The sequence below is a fragment of the Aquarana catesbeiana genome, linkage group LG07 (genome assembly GCF_042186555.1).
Source record: "Aquarana catesbeiana isolate 2022-GZ linkage group LG07, ASM4218655v1, whole genome shotgun sequence".
NCBI lineage: Eukaryota > Metazoa > Chordata > Amphibia > Anura > Ranidae > Aquarana > Aquarana catesbeiana.
Window position 1 is genome coordinate 160,196,084 of NC_133330.1, and position 20,465 is coordinate 160,216,548.

Consider the following 20,465-nt stretch of genomic DNA (forward strand, 5'->3'; position numbering starts at 1 on the left):
AAAGTGTACAAGCGATAGGGATCACCGCGCCCTAGTCAAGATTGTGAAAAAAAACCCATTCAAAAATGTGGGGGAGATTCACAAGGAGTGGACAGCTGCTGGAGTCAGTGCTTCAAGATCCACCACCAAGAGACGCTTGAAAGACATGGGTTTCAACTGCCGCATACCTCGTGTCAAGCCACTGTTGACCAAGAAACAGCACGAAAACCGTCTCACCTGGGCTAAGGAAAAAAAGAGCTGGACTGCTGCTGAGTGGTCCAAAGTCATGTTTTCTGACGAAAGCAAATTTTGCATTTCCTTTGGAAATCGAGGTCCCAGAGTCTGGAGGAAGACAGGAGAGGCACAGGATCCACGTTGCCTGAAGTCTAGTGTAAAGTTTCCACCATCAGTGATGGTTTGGGGTGCCATGTCATCTGCTGGTGTCGGTCCACTCTGTTTCCTGAGATCCAGGGTCAACGCAGCCGTCTACCAGCAAGTTTTAGAGCACTTCATGCTTCCTGCTGCTGACCTGCTCTATGGAGATGGAGATTTCAGGTTCCAACAGGACTTGGCGCCTGCACACAGCGCAAAATCTACCCGTGCCTGGTTTACGGACCATGGTATTTCTGTTCTAAATTGGCCAGCCAACTCCCCTGACCTTAGCCCCATAGAAAATCTGTGGGGTATTGTGAAAAGGAAGATGCAGAATGCCAGACCCAACAACGCAGAAGAGTTGAAGGCCACTATCAAAGCAACCTGGGCTCTCATAACACCTGAGCAGTGCCAGAAACTCATCGACTCCATGCCACGCCGCATTAATGCAGTAATTGAGGCAAAAGGAGCTCCAACCAAGTATTGAGTATTGTACATGCTCATATTTTTCATTTTCATACTTTTCAGTTGGCCAACATTTCTAAAAAATCCCTTTTTTGTATTAGCCTTAAGTAATATTCGAATTTTGTGACACACGGAATTTTGGATTTTCATTTGTTGCCACTTCAAATCATCAAAATTAAATGAAATAAACATTTGAATGCATCAGTCTGTGTGCAATGAATAAATATAATGTACAAGTTACACCTTTTGAATGCAATTACTGAAATAAATCAAGTTTTTCAAAATATTCTAATTTACTGGCTTTTACCTGTACATACATACACACACACATATATACACACATATACACACACACACACATATACACACACATAGTGGAGAAAATAATTGAAGATTTTGTAAGTTTGCCCACTTACAAATAAATGTAGGGTCTATAATTTTTATCATGGGTGTATTTTAAATGATAGAGACAGAATATCAACCAAAAATTCAGAAAAACATGCAACAAATGCTATAAATTTAAGTAGCAGTTCAGTGAGTAAAATAAGTTGATCCCCAAGCAAAACGTGACTTTGTACTTGGTGGAGAAACCCTTGTTGGCAAGCACAGGTAGGATGTTTCTTGTAGTTTGTGTCCAGGTTTGCGCACTTCTCAGGAGGGATTTTGGTCCACTCTTCTTTATAGATCTTCTCTAAATTCTTAACATTTCTTGGCGGTCTCTTGGCAACTCGAAGTTTCAGCTCCCTTCATAAATTTTCTATAGGATTAAAGTCTGTAGACTGACCATGCCACTCCATGACCTTAATGTGCTTCTTCTTGAGCCACTGTTTTGGGTCATTGCTATGCTGGAAGACCCATCTTCAGTGTTCTGGCTGAGGGAAGAAGGTTCTCATCCAAGATCTTACAATACATGCCCCCATCCATTGGCCCCACAATTCGAGATGATGTTCTTAGGGTCAGCATTTTTCTTCCTCCAAACACGGCGAGTCGAGTTAATGCCAAAGAGCTCAATTTTGGTCTCGTCTGACCGCAGCACTTCCAATTCTTCTCTGAATCTTTTAGATGTTCATTGGCATGACTGTAAATGTGCCTTCTTGAGGAAGGGGACTCGCTGTGTTTGAAGGAAGAAAAATGCAGACTGACACTAAGAACACCATCCCTACAGGTCAAGCACAGAAGTGGAAACATTATGCTTTGGGGCTGTTTCCAGTATGAGGATAACCCAAAACCTACTGGCAACGGAGGAGTGGCTCAAGAAGAAGCACATTAAGGTCATGGAGTGGCCTAGCCAATCTCCAGACCTTAATCCTATAGAGAAGTTAAGGAGAGAGCTGAAATTTCGAGTTGCCATTCGACAACCAAGAAACCTTAAAGATTTTGAGAAGATCTGTAAAAAAGATCCCTCCTGAGATGTGTGCAAACCTGGTAACCAACTACAATAAACATCTTACGTCTGTGTTTGCCAAACAGGGTGTCTCTACCAAGTACTTAGTCATGTTTTGCTTGGGGATCACTCACTGAACTGCAACTCAATTTATAACGTTTATTGTGGGGGTTTTTTTTTTGGGGGGGGGGGGGCGCATCTGGATTTTTCGTTGATATTCTGTCTCCATCATTTAAAATACACTTATGATCAAAAACTATAGACCCTTTATTTCTTTGTATGTGGGCAAACTCACAAAATCTGCAGGGGATCAAATAATTTTCCCCACTGTTTACACTTGTGTAGATATGTATATATAGGTGTGTGTGTATGTATGTGTGTGTGTATGTATGTATGTATATATATATACACACACACACACAATTGGGAACAGATCATCCCTGGAAGCATGCCACTTGGGGTGATCTGTCCCTAACTGCGAGTAATTGCTCTCTGCGTGATTGCTTTCAGACAGCTATGGCTGCTGTCAGCCTGTAGTCATTGCTTTCCCATCCACAACGGTCCATGCGCACACCTGCATTTCAGATTTGCTGCACCATGGCGTATTTTGCTGTGTGAATGAGGCCTAAACTGGCAACAGTGCCACAAAGCCCCTAACAGTGATGCTAAACTGACAAACTTTAGTGCTACAGAAACCCTAAACTGGCTACCAGATCAACAACCACAATCTCCAGTTTGTAAGGTTGCTCTATTAAACTTGTGGCACACCATTTGCAGATATAGGCCTCATTCACACAGCCGAAAAGGCATAGTGTGGCAAGTATGTTGCAAGTGCTCAGCCCTGAACACAGGCAGTTTGCATTCAGGGCTGATCAATCACATGTGATCGCTGGTTGAGCAATTACATGCGAGTGGGAGCAATTAGCTGCGAGAGCCAGCAGCCTCCCATTGCTTTCAATGAGGCTGCCTACTCGCAGCTAACTCTGGAGGCCCCTGCTGGGGTTCTTGCAGCTGATCCCACACATGGTGCATGCCCAAGTGTGAATGCACCCTAAAAACAAAAGGGCAATTATATATCTTTGCTAGTTGTAAAAAACAAATAAACTATATATTCTTATAATTTGGCTGTAAATCAGTATCGTGGAAAAGGGTTAAAAGGTAACTCCACTTTTGTGGGGGTAAAGAATGGCAAAGAAAAAATATAGCGTATACAATTGTGACAAGTCATATTGTAATTGAATGTTATTAGAAATTACCTTCAATCTGCAGCCGCTGTAATTTTCTAAAAATACAATCCAATATGGCTATCTGGAGGTGTTCTGTACACAGAATGTGTACAGAACAGTCCCCAGAAACTTAATTTCCCTTTTGGCTCACCAATTTTCCAAGAAGTCTGCACTAAGATACAAGTCAGATTTCAGGCATCCCCTAGAACAAAAATGTCATTTTTGATGAGATACTCCCACTAGGAAAACGTCAAAAGGGGATGCAGGCCCAGCAGCTTGACTCATTAGTGCTCTGCAGGGGCACAGCTGCTCGATTATGAAATCACTCCCATTAGACTCACTTTCCCACATTGACACAGACAAACGTACAGGGATTTTTTCATAATAACAAAAGGTAGGAATCTGCTTTGAAGTTTGTTAAAATCCTTGCAATGTTCATATATCATCCAGGGGGAATGTTTTTTTTCTTTCTCTTAACAAAAGTTACACTTTAAGCTGCAGCACTGAAAAACTTAATGCTGAGTGTTTATAATAGAATAATAGCACAAGAATTTCCCAGCACACTTGCCAGCTAGTCAGAAAAAGCAAATTCTGCAGTTTCAGAAATGTATGTTAAACAAGGTTTTATTGCATACAATTGCAAATATATGTGAAAGCTTTTTTTTTATTATTGGATCTTTGTTGCGGGCAGGTCAGCCTCATGATTAATTACATGAGTACTCAGCCAGGCACATTTCATAGCTGCATCCAAATGTGAGGTGCTGAACAGTACTGCCTCAGTTATCTTTGCTTTTTGGATTTGTACATATATGTACCTTGGGGATAGTCTTGCATTTGGACAGAACCTGTGTATATGTACATCCACAATTCCAAAAAAAAATATTACACTGTAAAATCTATATAAAATAGAATGCAATGATTTCCTAATCTCGTAAACCTATAATTCACAATAGAAAACCTATCAAATGTTTAAACTGAGAAAAAAAAAAATTAAGAAATAAGGTAATTTCTAAATTAATGGCAGCAATATGTCAAAGTTGGGGCAGAGCCATGGTATAACATCCCCTCTCTTTTTAACACTCTGTAAATGTCTGGGAACTGAGGAGTTGCTGGAGTTTTGGTATAGCAATGTTGTCCCATTACTGCCTGATATAAGATTATAACTATTCAACAGTCCTGGGTTGCATCTGTCGTATTTTCTGTTTCAAGATTCACAAAATATTTTCAATTGGTGAAAGGTCTGGCAGGCAGGCCAGTTAAGCACCTAGACTCTACTACAAAGCCATGCTGTTGTCATAGATGCAGTAAGCAGTTTAGCAGTGTCCTGCTGACATATGCAAGACCTTCCTCGAAAAAGACTGGATGGAAGCCAGAGTGCTTTCACACTGGAGCGGTGTGCTTGCAGGATGGTAAAAAAAGTCCTGCAAGCAGCATCTTTACAGAGCTGTATGAGCGGTGTATACACCGCTCCTAAAGCTCCCCTGTCCATTGAAATCAGTGGGGCAGTGCTGCCAAACTGCCGGCAAAGTGCCGCTGCAGCGGCCGTTTGCCAGCTGTTTTAACCCTGTTTGACCCACTAGTGGGGCGTTAAAAGCGCCCCGCTAGTGGCCAAATAGCGCCGCTAGAACTACGGTAAACCACCGCTAAAAATAGCGGCGCTTTATTACAGACGCCCGCCCCAGTGTGAAAAATGCCTAAGTCTGGATCTATTCGCCTTTTCCCTCATCTCCATGCTCTTCAGATGGACTTTAAGTGCTCAGTCCTGCCTGCAAGATTCCATCATTTCTCCATTAAGACCTCTTTCACACTGAGGCGCTTTTCAGGTGCTTTCACACTAAAAAAAGCGCCTGAAAAGCTCACGAAAAACTATTTCAATGAGGTTACTTTCACACTGGGGTAGGTGTCGGTGGTAAAGCGGCGCTATTTTTAGTGCCACTTTACCGTCGTTTTAGCGGCGCTATTCGGTTTTAACACCCGCTAGCGCCCGAAAAAGGGTTAAAACCGCCCGCAAAGCAGCGCTGCCCCATTGATTTCAGTGGGCAGGGGTGCTTTAGAAGCGGTGTATACACCGCTCCTACAGCGCTGCCAAGATGCTGCTTGAAGGACTTTTTTTACCGTCCTGCAAGAGCACCGCTTCAGTGTGAAGGGGAGACAGGCGAGGCTCTTTACAGGCCCTATGCAGGCACTATTTTTTAGCGCTGTAGCACCTGTAAAGTGCCTGTGTGAAAGTAGCCTTAAAATCAATGAATGCTTTCACACTGGGGCAGTGCGCTCTCAGGGCGGTGAAAAAACGCCCCCCTCCACTGAAATTATTGGAAAGCACTCTTCAAAAGCGCCTGAAAAGCTTTTCAAAAGCGCTGTGTTTTACTGGCAGTTTAGAAGCTCAGTTTTAACCCTTTTTCTTCCGCTAGCGAGGGTCAAACAGAATAGCGGTGGTAAAGAAGCGCTAAAAATACCGCCGACGCCCGCCCCAGTGTGAAAGTAGCCCAAGAACACCATCCCTACAGTCAAGCACAGAGGTGGAAACATGCTTGGAGCGGTTTCTCTGCTAAAATTACAGGCTGACTTTGCCGCATTGAGGGGCCAATGGACTGGGCCATATATTGTAAAATGAGAACCACCTTCCCTCAGCCAAAACACTGAAGATGGGTCATGGATTGGTCTTCCAGCATGACAATGACCGAAAACATACTGCCAAGTCAACAAAGGAGTGGTTTAAGAAGCACGTTAGTGTCAAAGAGTGCCCTTGCCTATCTCCAGACCTTAATCCTATAGAAAATGTATGGAGGGAGCTGAAATTTTGAGTTGCCAAGTGACAGCCAAGAAACCTTAAAGATTTAGAGAAGATCTGTAAGGCCCCTTTCACACTGGGAGGGGAGCTTTGCAGGCGCTACAGCGCTAAAAATAGCGCCTGCAAAGCACCCTGAAACAGCTGCTGCTGTGTCTCCAGTGTGAAAGCCCGCTAGTGGCCGAAAAACAGTCAAAACCGCCCGCAAAGCACCGCTGCTGCGGCGCTTTGTCGCAGGTTTGCAGCGCTTCCCCCATTTTAAATGGGGAGGGGCACTTTAGGAGCGCGTTCCTATAGCGTTGCAAAGATGCGGCTTGCAGGACTTTATTGACCACCCTGCAAGCGCACCGCTCCAGTGTCAAAGCCCTCAGGCTTTGACACAGGAGAGGCACTATACAGAAGCTATTTTTAGTGCTGTAGCGCCTGTAAAGCGCCTCAGTGTGAAAGTAGCCTGAGCACTTTTGAAAAGCTTTTCAGGTGCTTTTGAAGAGCTTTCCATTCATTTCAGTGGATAGGGGCGTTTTTCACTGCCCTGCCAGAGCACTGCCCCAGTGTGAAAGCATTCTTTGATTTTAAGGCTACTTTCACATGGGGGTGGCGGGTGTCGGCGCTAAAAATAGTGGCGCTATTTTTAAGCCCCTTTCACACTGGGGCGGTGGGTGCGTCGGTGCTAAAAATAGCGGTGCTTTACCGTCCATTTCACGGCGCTATTCGGCCGCTAGCGACGTGCCTTTACCCCCCTAGCGGCCGAGAAAGGGTTAAAACCACCCACAAAGTGCTGCTGCGGAGCTGCCCATTGATTTCAGTGGGCAGGAGTGGTGGAGGAGCGGTAGAAAAAGTTCCTCCAAGCTCTTGTACCATTTTTCAACCATGGCTTGCAGGGCCCTATGTGATTGGAATGTAAATTGAGTGGATTTGGGTAGGCCCCTCACACATGGTAGCTGATAGACTATACAAAAATTGTAATATGGGTGGCCAACTCAATGCCCTTGTGCAAAGCAGTAGATCCAAAATTGGCTCGAAATATTGCCTTTTTTATATTTATAAAGATGCTATTGACATGAAATTTTCATCACATGTCTGTAACAACCCATACAATCCATACACACAAAGAAATCAAAACAAATAAGTTCAGCAATTAAGTTGTGTGTAATAAAATGGAATTACACAGGGAAAAAGTATTGGACACGTGAAGAAAGGGAGGTGCAAAAAGGCATGGAAAGCCAAGACACCAGCTAAAATCAATCAGTAATTAGAAAGCAATCCTGCCCCTTGTCAGTGCAAATTAATATCAGCTGGTTCAGTATCAACTGATGGCCTATAAAAAGGTGTCTCACTATCAAGGTGTCGCACACATCTTATGATTGGTAAAAGCAAAGAGCTTTCAAGACCTTTGCAACCTTATTGTTGCAAAACATATTGATGGCATTGGTTACAGAAGGATTTCTAAACTTTTGAATGTGCTGGTGAACACTGTTGGGCCCATAATCCAGAAGTGGAAAGAACATAATTTTACCATAAACTGGCCACGGCCAGGTGCTCCTTGCAAGATTTCTGACAGAGTGAAAAGAATTCAGAAGAGTTATCCAAGAGCCAAATTCCACCTGTGTAGAGGTTCAGAAAGACCTGGAATTGGCAGGTACAATTGTTTCAAAGAAAACCATAAGTAATGCACTCAACCGCCAAAGAAAAAAGCTTGTTTAAAGTTTGCTGCACAATATTTACACAAGCCTGTGAAATACTGCGAGAATATAGTCTGGTCAGATGAGACAAAGATTGAACTCTAATGCCGCATACACACGAGTGGACTTTACGGCAGACTTTGCCCGGCGGACTGGATTTCGTCAGACAATTCGATCGTGTGTGGGCTCCAGCGGACTTTGTTTTCTCAAAAGTTGGACGGACTTAGATTTGAAACATGTTTTAAATTAATCCGTCAAAATCGAGTCCGGTCGAAAAGTCCGCTCGTCTGTATGCTAGTTCGACGGACAAAAAGCCACGCTAGGGCAGCTATTGGCTACTGGCTATGAACTTCCTTGTTTTAGTCCGGTCGTACGTCATCACGTACGAATTCGACAGACTTTGCTGGACTGTGTGTAGGCAAGTCCGTTCATTCAGAAAGTCCGCCGGGCAAAGTCTGCCGTAAAGTCCGACCGTGTGTACGCGGCATTAGGATGCCATAATAGACACCATGTTTACCACCCCAAAAATACCATACCAACAGTGAAGGTTTGGAGGTGGGAACATCATGGCTGTTTTTCAGCATATATTACTGGCAAACTTCATATCAATGGAAAAATGTACCAAGAAATTCTTGATAAAAATCTGCCATCTACCAGGATGATGAAGATGAAAGGAGGGTGGACATTTCAGCAAGACAATGTTCCCAAACACACACCAAGGAAACTCTCAATTGGTTTCAAAGAAAATAAAGCTGCTAGAATGGCCCAGCCAATCACCTGACTAAAGATCAGAGTTCATAGAAGAGGCCCACAGAACCTTCAAGATTTGAAGTCTGTGGAAGAATGGGCCAAAATCGCACCTAAGCAATGCATGCGACCAGTTTCTCCATACAGAGGAGGCATCTTAAAGCTGTCATTACCAACAAAGGATTTGTATGAAGTTTTAAATCAATTTCCGTTCCGTTTGCGGGTCATTTTAACCCTTTTTCGGCCACTAGCGGGGGTTAAAAGCGCCCCACTAGCGGCTGGAAACCTCTGCAAAAACGGCGGTAAAGTGACACTTTACCGACGATGCCCCAATCTGAAAGCAGCCTAACTTAATTTCTGAACTTATTTGTTTTGTATGTATGGATTGCATGGGTTGTTACTGACATGTGAAAATGTCATGACAATTGCACCTTTAGTGATATATTTACCTAGAAAAATGGTGACATGTTCAATACTTATTTTACCTGCTATGTATAAATATTTATTTTTGAAACTTTCTCTTTGATATGTGGAAGCTTCGAGTTCTCATTCTGTAAATGCTAGTCTCCTTGCCCTCTTGCATTCCCTCCTCCTTCAATATTTTATTTACCTGGATTTCTGATTGTGCAGGTCAGTGACCAAAGCTTTATTAGTCTTGTGTGTTACCACAAAGTGCTAATGTAAATTGGCCTTAAGAGCTGGTCATGCTTGTTCTTTTAGTTTTATAGACTTGACTGCAGTTAAGTGAGAGTTTTTAAATAAAATTAAATGTGTGTTCAAAATGGTGGCAGGGCATTTCTTTCAAGCTTTCTTTCCCAGAATGAGTCAAGTGATGCAAGAGGTATGTTACCTTATTGGCAAGATGTTTATCATATGATGTATAGTCTCGCCTGTCCTTGCTGGCTTTGTGAGAAGAGGGTTGATAAAAAAAGTTGTAAGCTTCAGCTCTAAATGAGAGGAGGGAGCGGTATGATAAAAGGTTTTAACATAGTCCCCCTTGACCCTTGGGCACTTTATTCAAAGATACTTATTTTTGATCCCTTTAGAAAAAAAACCTTTCTTACCCTGTCTCTAAATAGACCTCAGTTTTCAAGGCAAATCTGGTTCTAGACAACCGTTTTTTTTTTTTCTGCTATGGAAATGCCTAAATGGCCTTTGAGAACCTGATGAGTAGGAAGGATGTGAAATGAGTTGAAAGCAAGGCACACTTTGGTCATGGCAAATAGCTAAGTTATGAGCTGGAGCATTTTTAGCATAGAGTACAACCCCAATTCCCTCCGATTTCCAACAGTGAAGCATAATATATCCCATTAAGTTTTACCCCTTCAGAGAATGTACATCAGCAATGAAATCCTTTTGACATCCCAGAAATCAATGCGGTTACCTTGCCAGTGGATGGGCCACCACCTCCACCATTGTTGAAGAATTGGGTGGTTCTATTGCATCGACTGTTCACACTTACAGGTGCATCTCAAAAAATTAAAATCTCATCAAAAAGTTAAATTTATTTTCAGTAATTCAATTTAAAACGTAAAACGCATGTTTTGTATAGATTCATTACACTGCGATATATTGCAAGCATTTCTTTTAATTTTGATTATGGCTTACAGCTAGTGGAAACCCAAAATTCAGTGTATCAGAAAATTAGAATATTGTGGTGGTCAATGTTGTAGACTCATGGTGTCACTCTAATCGGCTAAATAACTCAAAACGCCTGTAAAGGTTTCCTGAGCCTTTAAATAGTCTCTGGTTCAGTAGGCTACACAATCATAGGGAAGACTGCTGACTTGACAGTTGTCCAGAAGACAGTCATTGACACCCTCCACAAGGAGCTCAAGTCACAGAAGGTCATTGCTAAAAAAGCTGCCTGTTCAGAGTGCTGTATTCAAGCATATTAATGGAGAGTTGAGTGGAAGGAAAGTGTGGTAGAAAAAGGTTTACAAGCAACTGAAGCCTTGAGAGGATTGTGAAGCGAAGGCCATTCAAGAAATAGGGGAAAATTCACAAGGAGTAGACTACGGCTGGTGTCAGTGCTTCAAGAGCCACCACACACAGTTGTAGCCCATGTTCTGGAAAAGTCTGTTGCATTCTGTGTCAAGCTAGTCCTGAACCAGAGACGTCGGAAGCATCTTACCTTGGCTAAGGAGAAAGAGGACTGTACTGTTACTCAGTGGTCCAAAGTCCTCTTTTCGGATGTAAATAACTTTTGCATTTCATTTGGAAATCAAGGTCCCAAAGTCTGGAGGAAGAGTGAGAGGCACAGAATCCAAGTAACATGAGGTCCAGTGTAAAGTTTCCACAGTCCATGATGATTTGGGTAGCCATGTCATCTGCTGGTGTTGGTCCACTGTGTTTTATCAAGTCCAAGGTCAGCAGCACGGCCTTCTACCAGGAAATTCTAAAGCACTTCATGCTTCCCTCTGTTGACCAGCTTTATGGAGATGCTGATTTCATTTTCAAGCAGGACTTTGCACCTACCCACACTGCCAAAAGTACCAATACCTAGTTTTTAATTATCATGTATCGCTGTGCTTGATTGGCCAGCAAACTCACCTGACTTAAACCCCATTGAGAATCTGTGGGGTATTGTCAAGAGGAAGATGAGACACCAGACCCAACAATGCAGACACGGTGAAGACCGCTATCAAAGCAACCTAGGCTTCCATAACTCAGCAGTGCCACAGGCTGGCAGTAAATCATGCAAAAGGAGCCCTGACCAAGTATTGAGTGCATACTATACTGTACATAGACATACTTTTCAGTAAGCCAACATTTCTGTATTACAATCGTTTTTTTATTGGTCTTGTGTAATCTAATTCTGAGATGCTGATTTTGGGGTTTTCACTAGCTGTAAGCTATAATCGTCAAAATTAAAAGAAAAAAATGCTTGACATATATCACTGTGTAATGAATCTATATAATCTGAGTTTCACTCTTTGAATTAAATTACTGAAATTAAATTTTACTTTTTGATATTCAAATTTTTTGAGCTGCACCTGTAGTTTGAGTGGTGGACCCATGTCTCACCCATAGTTATAAATTATGCAGCAAAAGCATCAGGATTCGTCTTAGATTTAAATTTACAATTCTACTACTTTATTTCAATGTTTCTGATCAGTGGTCTGCCATTTAAATTTGTACTAAACTCCCTCCTTGGATATCTGCATAGTTTCAGCTATTACTATCTTAAAGACATGTCAGTTGTCCAATAACACATCATGCTCCTTGTCCACTATTTCATTGCTTGCCAGATGTCCCAAGCAGAGCTGATCTTCAAGCTTCTTGTCACTTTTGAATTTGGCCACCCACTTCTTGAATGTGACATAGTCCTCATAGTTCTCCTTTTGAGTTATTTCTTTTCTCAGTTTATCAGGTAACTGAGTGATTCTATCTATTCTGCAGGAAGGTGTGCACTTGCTACCCAAAGAAACGTAATTGACTTGGGTACAATCGGCCTGCCCATATATGGTTTGATCCTCCACCTGTTGAATTGGCTGCGATCGAAATCGTACTTGGCCAGCTTTACAGTTTTTCAATTGGCCCTCCATAAGAGTAGAAGCTTATACAGGAGCTTCAATGTGCTGAGGCTCCTCCTGCTGTTAATTTTTTTTAAACAATGCAACACTCAGGTTTTGCTGCAGCGCCACTATTGGGGAGGGTGGGGTGTTTCCTAAAACTGGTGCAGCTGTGCATAGTAAGCATTAGGCTTCTAGGTTTTATTGTCAAAACTTGATTGAACAAGCTGAAGGTAGCTGATTGATTATTATGCACAGCAGCACCAGATTCTGTGTTCTCCAGTTTTAGTAAATCTCCTACATGATGGTGAGCAGATCTGGTCACGAGTATTGGCTTCTGTTTGTTCTAACCACCCTAGTGTGATCCACATGACACACAGGTGGTGTGAGTTTGACATGTTTTTGAATTGGAGTTAAATGACATAGATGCTTTTGAACCAGTTTATAGTGTAAAAAACTGACAATGCCACATCCACAAATCATATTTCCATCATTCCTCAATCCCTGACACTGTACAATTGGCCTACCCACATCTGCTTCACCGAAGGCCACCACGCCATTTCTCCTGGAGGCACACCTAATGGTCTTCCCTCATAGTGCCAGTCTTCTAAGAAGTGCTGATGTAGGAACTCCCCCCTTCATCTATTCCCATAATGGCAAATCTACTGGCCCCAAAAATAGTTAACTTTTTGCCTATTCCACAAAGATTTTACCATTGATATCATTACTGTTGGGGGTGTATTTATTAAAAAGCCACAGAGCTATATGTTAGGGAAAGTGCATGTACATTCATTCTGTGTGAATGTTGGCAAAATCTAAATGTTGTCCGTTTTCTCTCCAGGGCTGATGTTCTTTGTAAGAATAGTTTGAATCAAGAAAATACCCAATTATGGCCACTAAATGGGGCTGATGATTGTAGACAAATACTGTGATAAAAAAAAGTTTAACCACTTCCAGTCTGGGCCAATTCTGACATTTCTGTCCATGTAAAAAAGTTTTTTGCTAGAAAACTTGGAATCCTCAAATTTTATAGATATATCATTATTTTTTTTTTTTTTTGTAGAGGGCCTGTGGCATTGCATTTTTTTTAAAGTAGACTTTCATGAATTTTAATGCACAATCTAATACCAAATTGTTTGGTAAAATTATTTTAAAAAATTTACGCGGAGTAAATGGATACCAAACATGTCATGCTTTAAAAATGCGTCCGCCCTTGGAACAGCGCCAATGTACGGTACCTAAAAAATCTCCATAAGCAACGCTTTAAAAGACTTTGCAGGTTACCAGTTTAGAGTTACACAGGAGGTCTGGTGCTAAAATTATTGCTTTTGCTCTCACATTCATGGCAATGCCTCACATGTGTGGTGTGATCGCAGTTTACATATGCGTGCGTGACCTATGTGCACTTTTGCATTTGTGCGTGAGCACGGGGGAACAGGAGTGCTTTGAAAAAATATACATTTTTATTTTTAATGAAAATGCTCCCATACATGATAGTTAGCTTTTGCAGGACCGTAATCAATTACTGTAATGCGTTGTTTGCATTTTTGCCTCATTTCCTGCATTTGTCTTCAATCTGTTAACCGCATAAGAGACTTTTGTAAAATATGAGCTTTAATGTAATTGATTTGGCTACATCTGAGAATACCCCTGTACATGTTTGGAGCAAGGCTAGTCGGTTTTGATTCATTTTTGTTTGGACTGTACATTACATTACAATATATCTAACCAAATCATGTTTAAATTTAAGAATGCTTTCTTTGAAAAATATTTGATAAGTTCCTTAACTTGGCATGTGGCTTTCATAAAACATGTTTGGTTATATGCACACGTAAATATAAATTGACGATAAATGTGGTAATATTAATTGCAGTGACATTTGAAAGATATACTGCAATCCTAAATATAAATTGAGAATTAATATGATGGTAATTGTAATGAAATTGAAAGATATATTGCAAAAAATCATTTTGTTTGACTTGATTTTCTCTGTGCATTCCAATGTTTGTATTGCTGCCACTTTTAAGAATGTAAACCATGCCATGTGTGCACTGTAATGATTTTAGTAATGGTCATACCAAAACATAGTTCAGGTTACTGTAGACCAGGGGTCTCAAACTGGTGGCCCTCCAGCTGTTGAGGAACTACAAGAACATCATGCATCTGCCTGAGGGAGTCATGCTTGTAACTGTCAGCCTTGCAACTTCTCATGGGACTTGTAGTTTTGTAACAGCTGGAGGGCTGCCAGTTTGAGACCCCTGCTGTAGACCATTTGAATGCGCTACCAGTTTCTTATATCTGGGCAGTGAGCTCTGCAGTGAGGTCTCCCTATTGGTTTACATTAGACAGATTAGCAGGAGGAGAGATTCTCTTTGTTGTAGTGGGAGGAACATCCCAACTCTGAAGGGTTGGAAACCAAAGATGAAGGTCCCGGCAAGGAGGCCCAACAATTTGACTTTTGGACAAATTCTGAATGCCAGTGGTTGATTTATTTTGCCAGCTTCCACCCAAAAGTAAACCCTAGTCTTAGATGGACTTCTGTTTTTAAAAGCTCTGCCAAACTTACCCACCAGTGACTGACCTCATCCATTATAGCAAAGCTATGTTTGCGGGGTGTAAATATACTCCCGTTTTGAGACCATCTTGGCTACTATTTAGAGGTTAGCTTGTATATTGTATTTCATGTCATTTTGAAAATATGCATATATGAATAATTGATTTTGCAGTGCACAGTCAGGCAATTAGCAAGAGCATTAATTCATTCTACGAGGTTAAATGCAGAACAATGAAGGGATTGTATTCTGATAAATTGCTGCATATTGAGACTACTGCTCTCCTTTCTTCACTTTAATCTTATTGTCATCCCCTCTAGTTCCTTCTCCAGTTTGCCTTGGGTATTAATGACTTGTGGTAGATGTGGAATACAACAGCATTTAAACATTAACCTCCAACTGACTTGTTGACACTCTAACATTCTCACCTGTATGCACGCTGTAGAAAATCCCTGTATCTCAACCTCATTAGTTTGTGTAGAAAATGTCAGTGTGTTAGGGTAATTGAAGGCTTGCCTCCATCAGTCACCTTGTTTGTATTTATGTGCTTGGTGTCTGGAAATGCTAGCTAGCTTTTAGTGGGGTAATTCTTTGATGTCTACTATGACCTCATTTGGCAGTACACACTAGATATCCTCAGGTTGCATGCACGACAATTAATAGATTTGCCACACAGCCAATAGGTACTGTGAGCTGAGGTCATGGTAAATATCCATTATCTCCCACCTTGACTTGGAGCCAGTCTGCAGTCTTGATGGCATGAGCACCCCCATCCCCTTACATTATCCCCTGGCTGTTGATTATAAAGGTGAACATCTGCATATGGAGCCTTAAGATTGTGGACTGACTATTTTTAAAAATGTTATTTCTTTTGTTCTGACAATTCATTTTGTCATTCAAAAAGTACAAGTGAAATGATTTACTTTTGCTATATGGGCTTACAGTCCATAAAACATGGGTGAACACACTTTGGTTTGGTTGTCCTTCATATGCCACATTTTTCTAGCTTTCCTATGTTATCCTAGCTTTAACTCCAAAGTCAGTCTGATTTGGTAACCTTATCGACACAGGTTACTGGAAGTTCATTTTTCAGTTTCCGAAGACTTATCAGGCCATCATCTTGTGTTCCAACCACATTCTTTGTTGTATATTATCAGTTGCAAACGAATGATGGGGGGGGGGGCACAATTTGTATGTGTAAGCACACAATTGAAGTTTCTAGAGCCTGCTGAACTTTATATTAATGGGTCATTTATTTGTAAATTCAACATTTTACTGTTGATTTCCAGTGCTCTTGACATAATAATTGTTTATTTTTATTTACACAGGGTGGATATGCAGCCTACAGATACACTCAACCAGCCACTGCTGCCACAGCTGCCACTGCCGCTGCTGCCGCCGCTGCTGCAGCCTACAGCGATGGGTATGACCCAGCTTGAAAAGACCACATTATCATTTTGTTATATTGCCTTGCCTTTAGTAGGGAAATTTATATATAATATACATTTTATTTTTTTCTGTAGATATATGTAGTCTAGTCTATCCAACAGTAGCTCTGTAATTTGAACTTCTCTTATGGGATTGAGAAGTTCTCTTTTTACATTTATACCATGACTTTGTTGGTTGGCTATACACTGAAATCTTTTTTGTTAACATATTTTCCTTGTGTATAAGGGCTCATGCACACTGGGCTCAAACACTGCTTTTACAGGCTTTTGGTGGGTTTTTATTTATTTATTTTTTCCTTCTTTCCTGCCTGTAAAGCACTTTAATATTAGCCTATGTATCCATGCACAGGTGTTTATAGGTGAATCAGAAGAGGAGCGTTTACAGGCTGAAGAAAAATCCACCAAAGGCACATTTAAGAGAGGAGCTGAAGAGCAGAAAAAAAGGCTCAACGGGCCTAATTGCTTGAGCGTCAATGCATTTCAGTGGCCTGAATAAATTAATGGCCAGTGGTATGCAATAACGCTCAAGTGCCAGATGCGCCTAAACACATGTGCAGTACACAGCTTTAGGTGATTCCCCATCCACACACCCAGAGTGTGGGTGAGGTAACCCTCGTCGCTGAGCCTTTTTTTCTGACAGCCAGAAAGACTTCCCCGCTATCAGAATACACACATATGTGCTGCCGGCATTTATCATAGCTGGCAGCGTTGATCGATTGCAAAAAAATTGAAGAGGAAAATGATTGGTAAATTGACTTGTCAACCAGCCTTGCCCATTCATGGATCGAAATTCGGCTGGTCCCTGGTGAACCAGCTGAATTTTGATCCATGTATTGCCAGCTGTACTCCCTTTCTCATATCACAGCTCTCTAGTTATCCCTCAGTAGCAGCTGTGAAACGGTGTTATAACCTTGTTGCTTTTGACCTTCCCCTTCCTCACCCTTCCTTTCCAAAAGAAAGGGATAGAAATGATCATTGCAGCCAATGAAAAAATAAGAGATTCTCGTAGTACCCAGGCAGGTTGCATAGGAACTGACCACCTCAAAAGTCTAATTTCCAGTTTGTTTTTTTCACAGCTGCTGTAAAGGGTTTACAACAGCCTCTAAGGTTCTGTTAAAAAGGATAACAAGAGGAATGGCCTGGTTTACAATCATTCTTAGTCAATTACATCCTTGGGTATTTTTTACACTTATTTTTTTTAATGCGCATATTTGGGAAAAAATCTACTTTTGTCAAAAACTTTGGCATGCTTTTTATTGACACTAAAACTACTTAAAAAAAAAACACATCCAAATAGACTTTTTTTGTCTATGAATTTGATGAAAAATATTGCTAAAAGCCTAGCTTGCCATTACTTAAAAGCACACTATTTTGGGTACAAAGTTTTCGCTAAAATAAACAGGGCCCTCGTGGAAATGCCAAAACGGCTCTGGTTCGAGAGGGAGGTATAAAAGTACAAGAGTTGAACAGGTTAAAGAGTAATAAGTTGAAAAATGTAAATTCGTAAGTTATGACAAGTGATGAGCCTGAGTGAAAGAGCAGATCCCTGGCATCCCTCTATAGGACATGTTTTTCCCTGCTGGCTCCTGGATGGTGCAGACTTTAGCTGTACTGATCCAAAAGAAGCTCTGATAGAATGTAATCAAGCAAATTAAATGGCAGGCTTCATAGCTAAAGTCTAGGTCTTTCATTGGCCAGCTCCCTCCCTGGAACATGCACACCTAAAGGATGTCCAGGGATTTAATAATTTTTCAATCAGCAGGAAGCCTTGATGCATTCTCTACATAAAGGTGAAAAAAAACTTTCAAATGTTGCTTCCCCTTAAACGTTTACCTCAGCCCAATCTGGATCCAGCACTGTTCCTGTATGCAGCAGCTCTTCTTCCCCCTCTCTCTTCAACAGGAGACTTTGCAGCAGTGTTAATTTTGATGTCAAATTTCGATTTAGTTTTAGTCCTTTTTTCTTTTGACTAAATTTCTGTTTTAGTCATATTTAGGTTATACTCCTGGAGTAAAAATCGAATAAAATGTTATTTATGGTATTAAGGTCTGAACATGCACTACAGACACCGATTTAGCCGTTGTGATATATATAACATCTTTATAAATAATACAAAGTTTCATAAACAATATTTTGTTTTGACAAACATAAGTGCAACTTGTATATATGTATATTTTTTTTTTAAAACTTTATTGGTTGTAATGGCACTTATTAACATAAAAACCACACTACAGAATCCTACAAGGTTAGATAATTTAAATCTGTCCTATGGTGGGGTAGCCCTCCACAAATAAACACAGCTAAGAGATTCAAACAACAAAAGTGGATATGGGCTCAACCCCTCCTATCCATTCAAGTAAATTTACCCTGGACAAATCCATTAACCACTTGCCAACCCGACGCCGCAGTTGTACTGCGGCAGAATGGCACGGCTGGGCAAAATGACGTTATGTAATGTCGCTTAGCCCTGTGGCCACTAGGGGCATGCCCACGGAGCCGATGTGAGTGCCCAGCGGTGGCGATCACTGCCGGGCTCCTGCGATTGCTTGGGGCACACCGAGAACCGGGATCTGTGTGTGTGTAAACACAGTTTCCAGTTCTCTGAGGGGAGATGAGACAGATGTCTGTTCATACAGAGTATGAGCAGTGATCTATCTCTTCCCCCTACACAGTCCACTCAGAACACACACTAGGGAACACAATTAACCCTTTGATCGCCCTCTAGTGTTAACTCCATCCCTGCCAGTGACATTTTTACAGTAATCAATGCATTTTTATAGCACTGATCACTGTATAAATGCCAATGGTCCCAAAAATGTGTCAAAATTGTCCACTGTGTCCACCATAATGTCGCAGTCCCGATAAAAATCGCAGATTGCCGCCATTACTAGTAAAAGAAAAAAAAAATTAATACTAATGCCATAAAACTATCCCCTATTTTGTAGACGCTATAACTTTTGCACAAACCAATATACGCTTATTGCGATTTATTTTTCTTTTTACCAAAAATATGTAGAAAAATATATATCGGCCTAAACTGAGGAAAAAAATTTTTTTTCTATGTATTTTTGGTGGATGGATATTATAGCAAAAGGTAAAAAATATTGTTTTTTTCTTTTTTTTTTTTTCTTTCAAAATTGTCACTCATTTTTTGTTTATAGCACAAAAAATAAAAACCGCAGAGGCGATCAAATACTATCAAAAGAATGCTCTATTTGTGGGGAAAAAAGAACGTCAATTTTGTTCGTGTGCAACGTCGCACGACCGTGCAATTGTCAGTTAAAGCAATGCAGTACTGAATCGCAAAAAGTGCTCTGGTCAGGAAGGGGGTAAAATCTTCTGGGGCTGAAGCGGTTAAACATCCACTAGGTATACAAATATATCTCCATGGGAAGGGGAAAGGGAGAGCGAAATGGGAAGAACTATATGGAATAAAGGTGTGACTAATCTCATTTACATATAAAAACTATTTTTTTTATTTTTTTTTATATGTGAATGAGATTAGTTGTACCTTTTATTCCATATAGTTTCTCCCTAGTGGATGCTTAATTCAGGGTAAATTTACTTGAATGGGATAGGAGGGGTTGGGCCCATATCCACTTCTTTATTGCACAGATTACCTGAATGTGCCTTGAAAAAATAGTCATACCCCTTGAAATTGTCCACATTTTGTCATGTTACAACTAAAAACGTAATAGTATTTTATTGGGATTTTGTGATAGACCAACACAAAGTGGCACATAATTGTGAAGTCGAAGGAAAATAATAAATGGTTCTCAATTTTTTACAAATATGTGAAAAGTGTGGCGTGCATTTGTTTCTCTCCCCCAATCCTCCCAGTTTTGGGAGGAAATAACCCAGGACACCATCCTTCTCATTAGAAGCATTCCCCTACATTGTCAGGCATGCAAACACGTGGGGGCCATACAAACTACGGAGTACCATTTTGAGTTGCTGCAATGAAATTTCAGCAAAATGGGTTAGCCAGCTGCATCATTTTTTCACTATGATTTTCAGGGTGTCTTTGAGTTCAGCCCTCTGTAGGTTGATAATTTTCATTTCCATCATATGATGTGGCATCCTTTTCGTTCCTAACACATTCCCCAGTCTATATCAGTATAGATATCCAGCATGATATTTTTGCCTATTGAGATCTGATGTGTTTTCAAAGTGTTCCTTAAATTGTTTTGAAAAGTGTAGTTACATAGTTTAAGGTTAAATGAAGACACTAGTCCATCCAGTTCAGTGTGAGTATGTTTGTCACTGGATAAAAACCTGAATGAGGCTGTACCTTTCCATATACATAT

The 20,465-nt window shown here is 40.9% G+C and overlaps 1 protein-coding gene across 18 annotated transcripts in view; it reads left to right on the plus strand.

The window, feature by feature from the left end:
- Nucleotides 1–20,465, plus strand: part of RBFOX2 (RNA binding fox-1 homolog 2) — a 623,882-nt gene that overhangs the window by 539,122 nt on the left and 64,295 nt on the right. For all 18 annotated transcript variants that reach the window (XM_073592800.1, XM_073592799.1, XM_073592790.1 and 15 more), the window contains one exon: nt 16,039–16,133. In XM_073592800.1, coding sequence (XP_073448901.1) covers nt 16,039–16,133 — 95 coding nt within the window. The remainder of the gene's footprint in view (nt 1–16,038; nt 16,134–20,465) is intronic.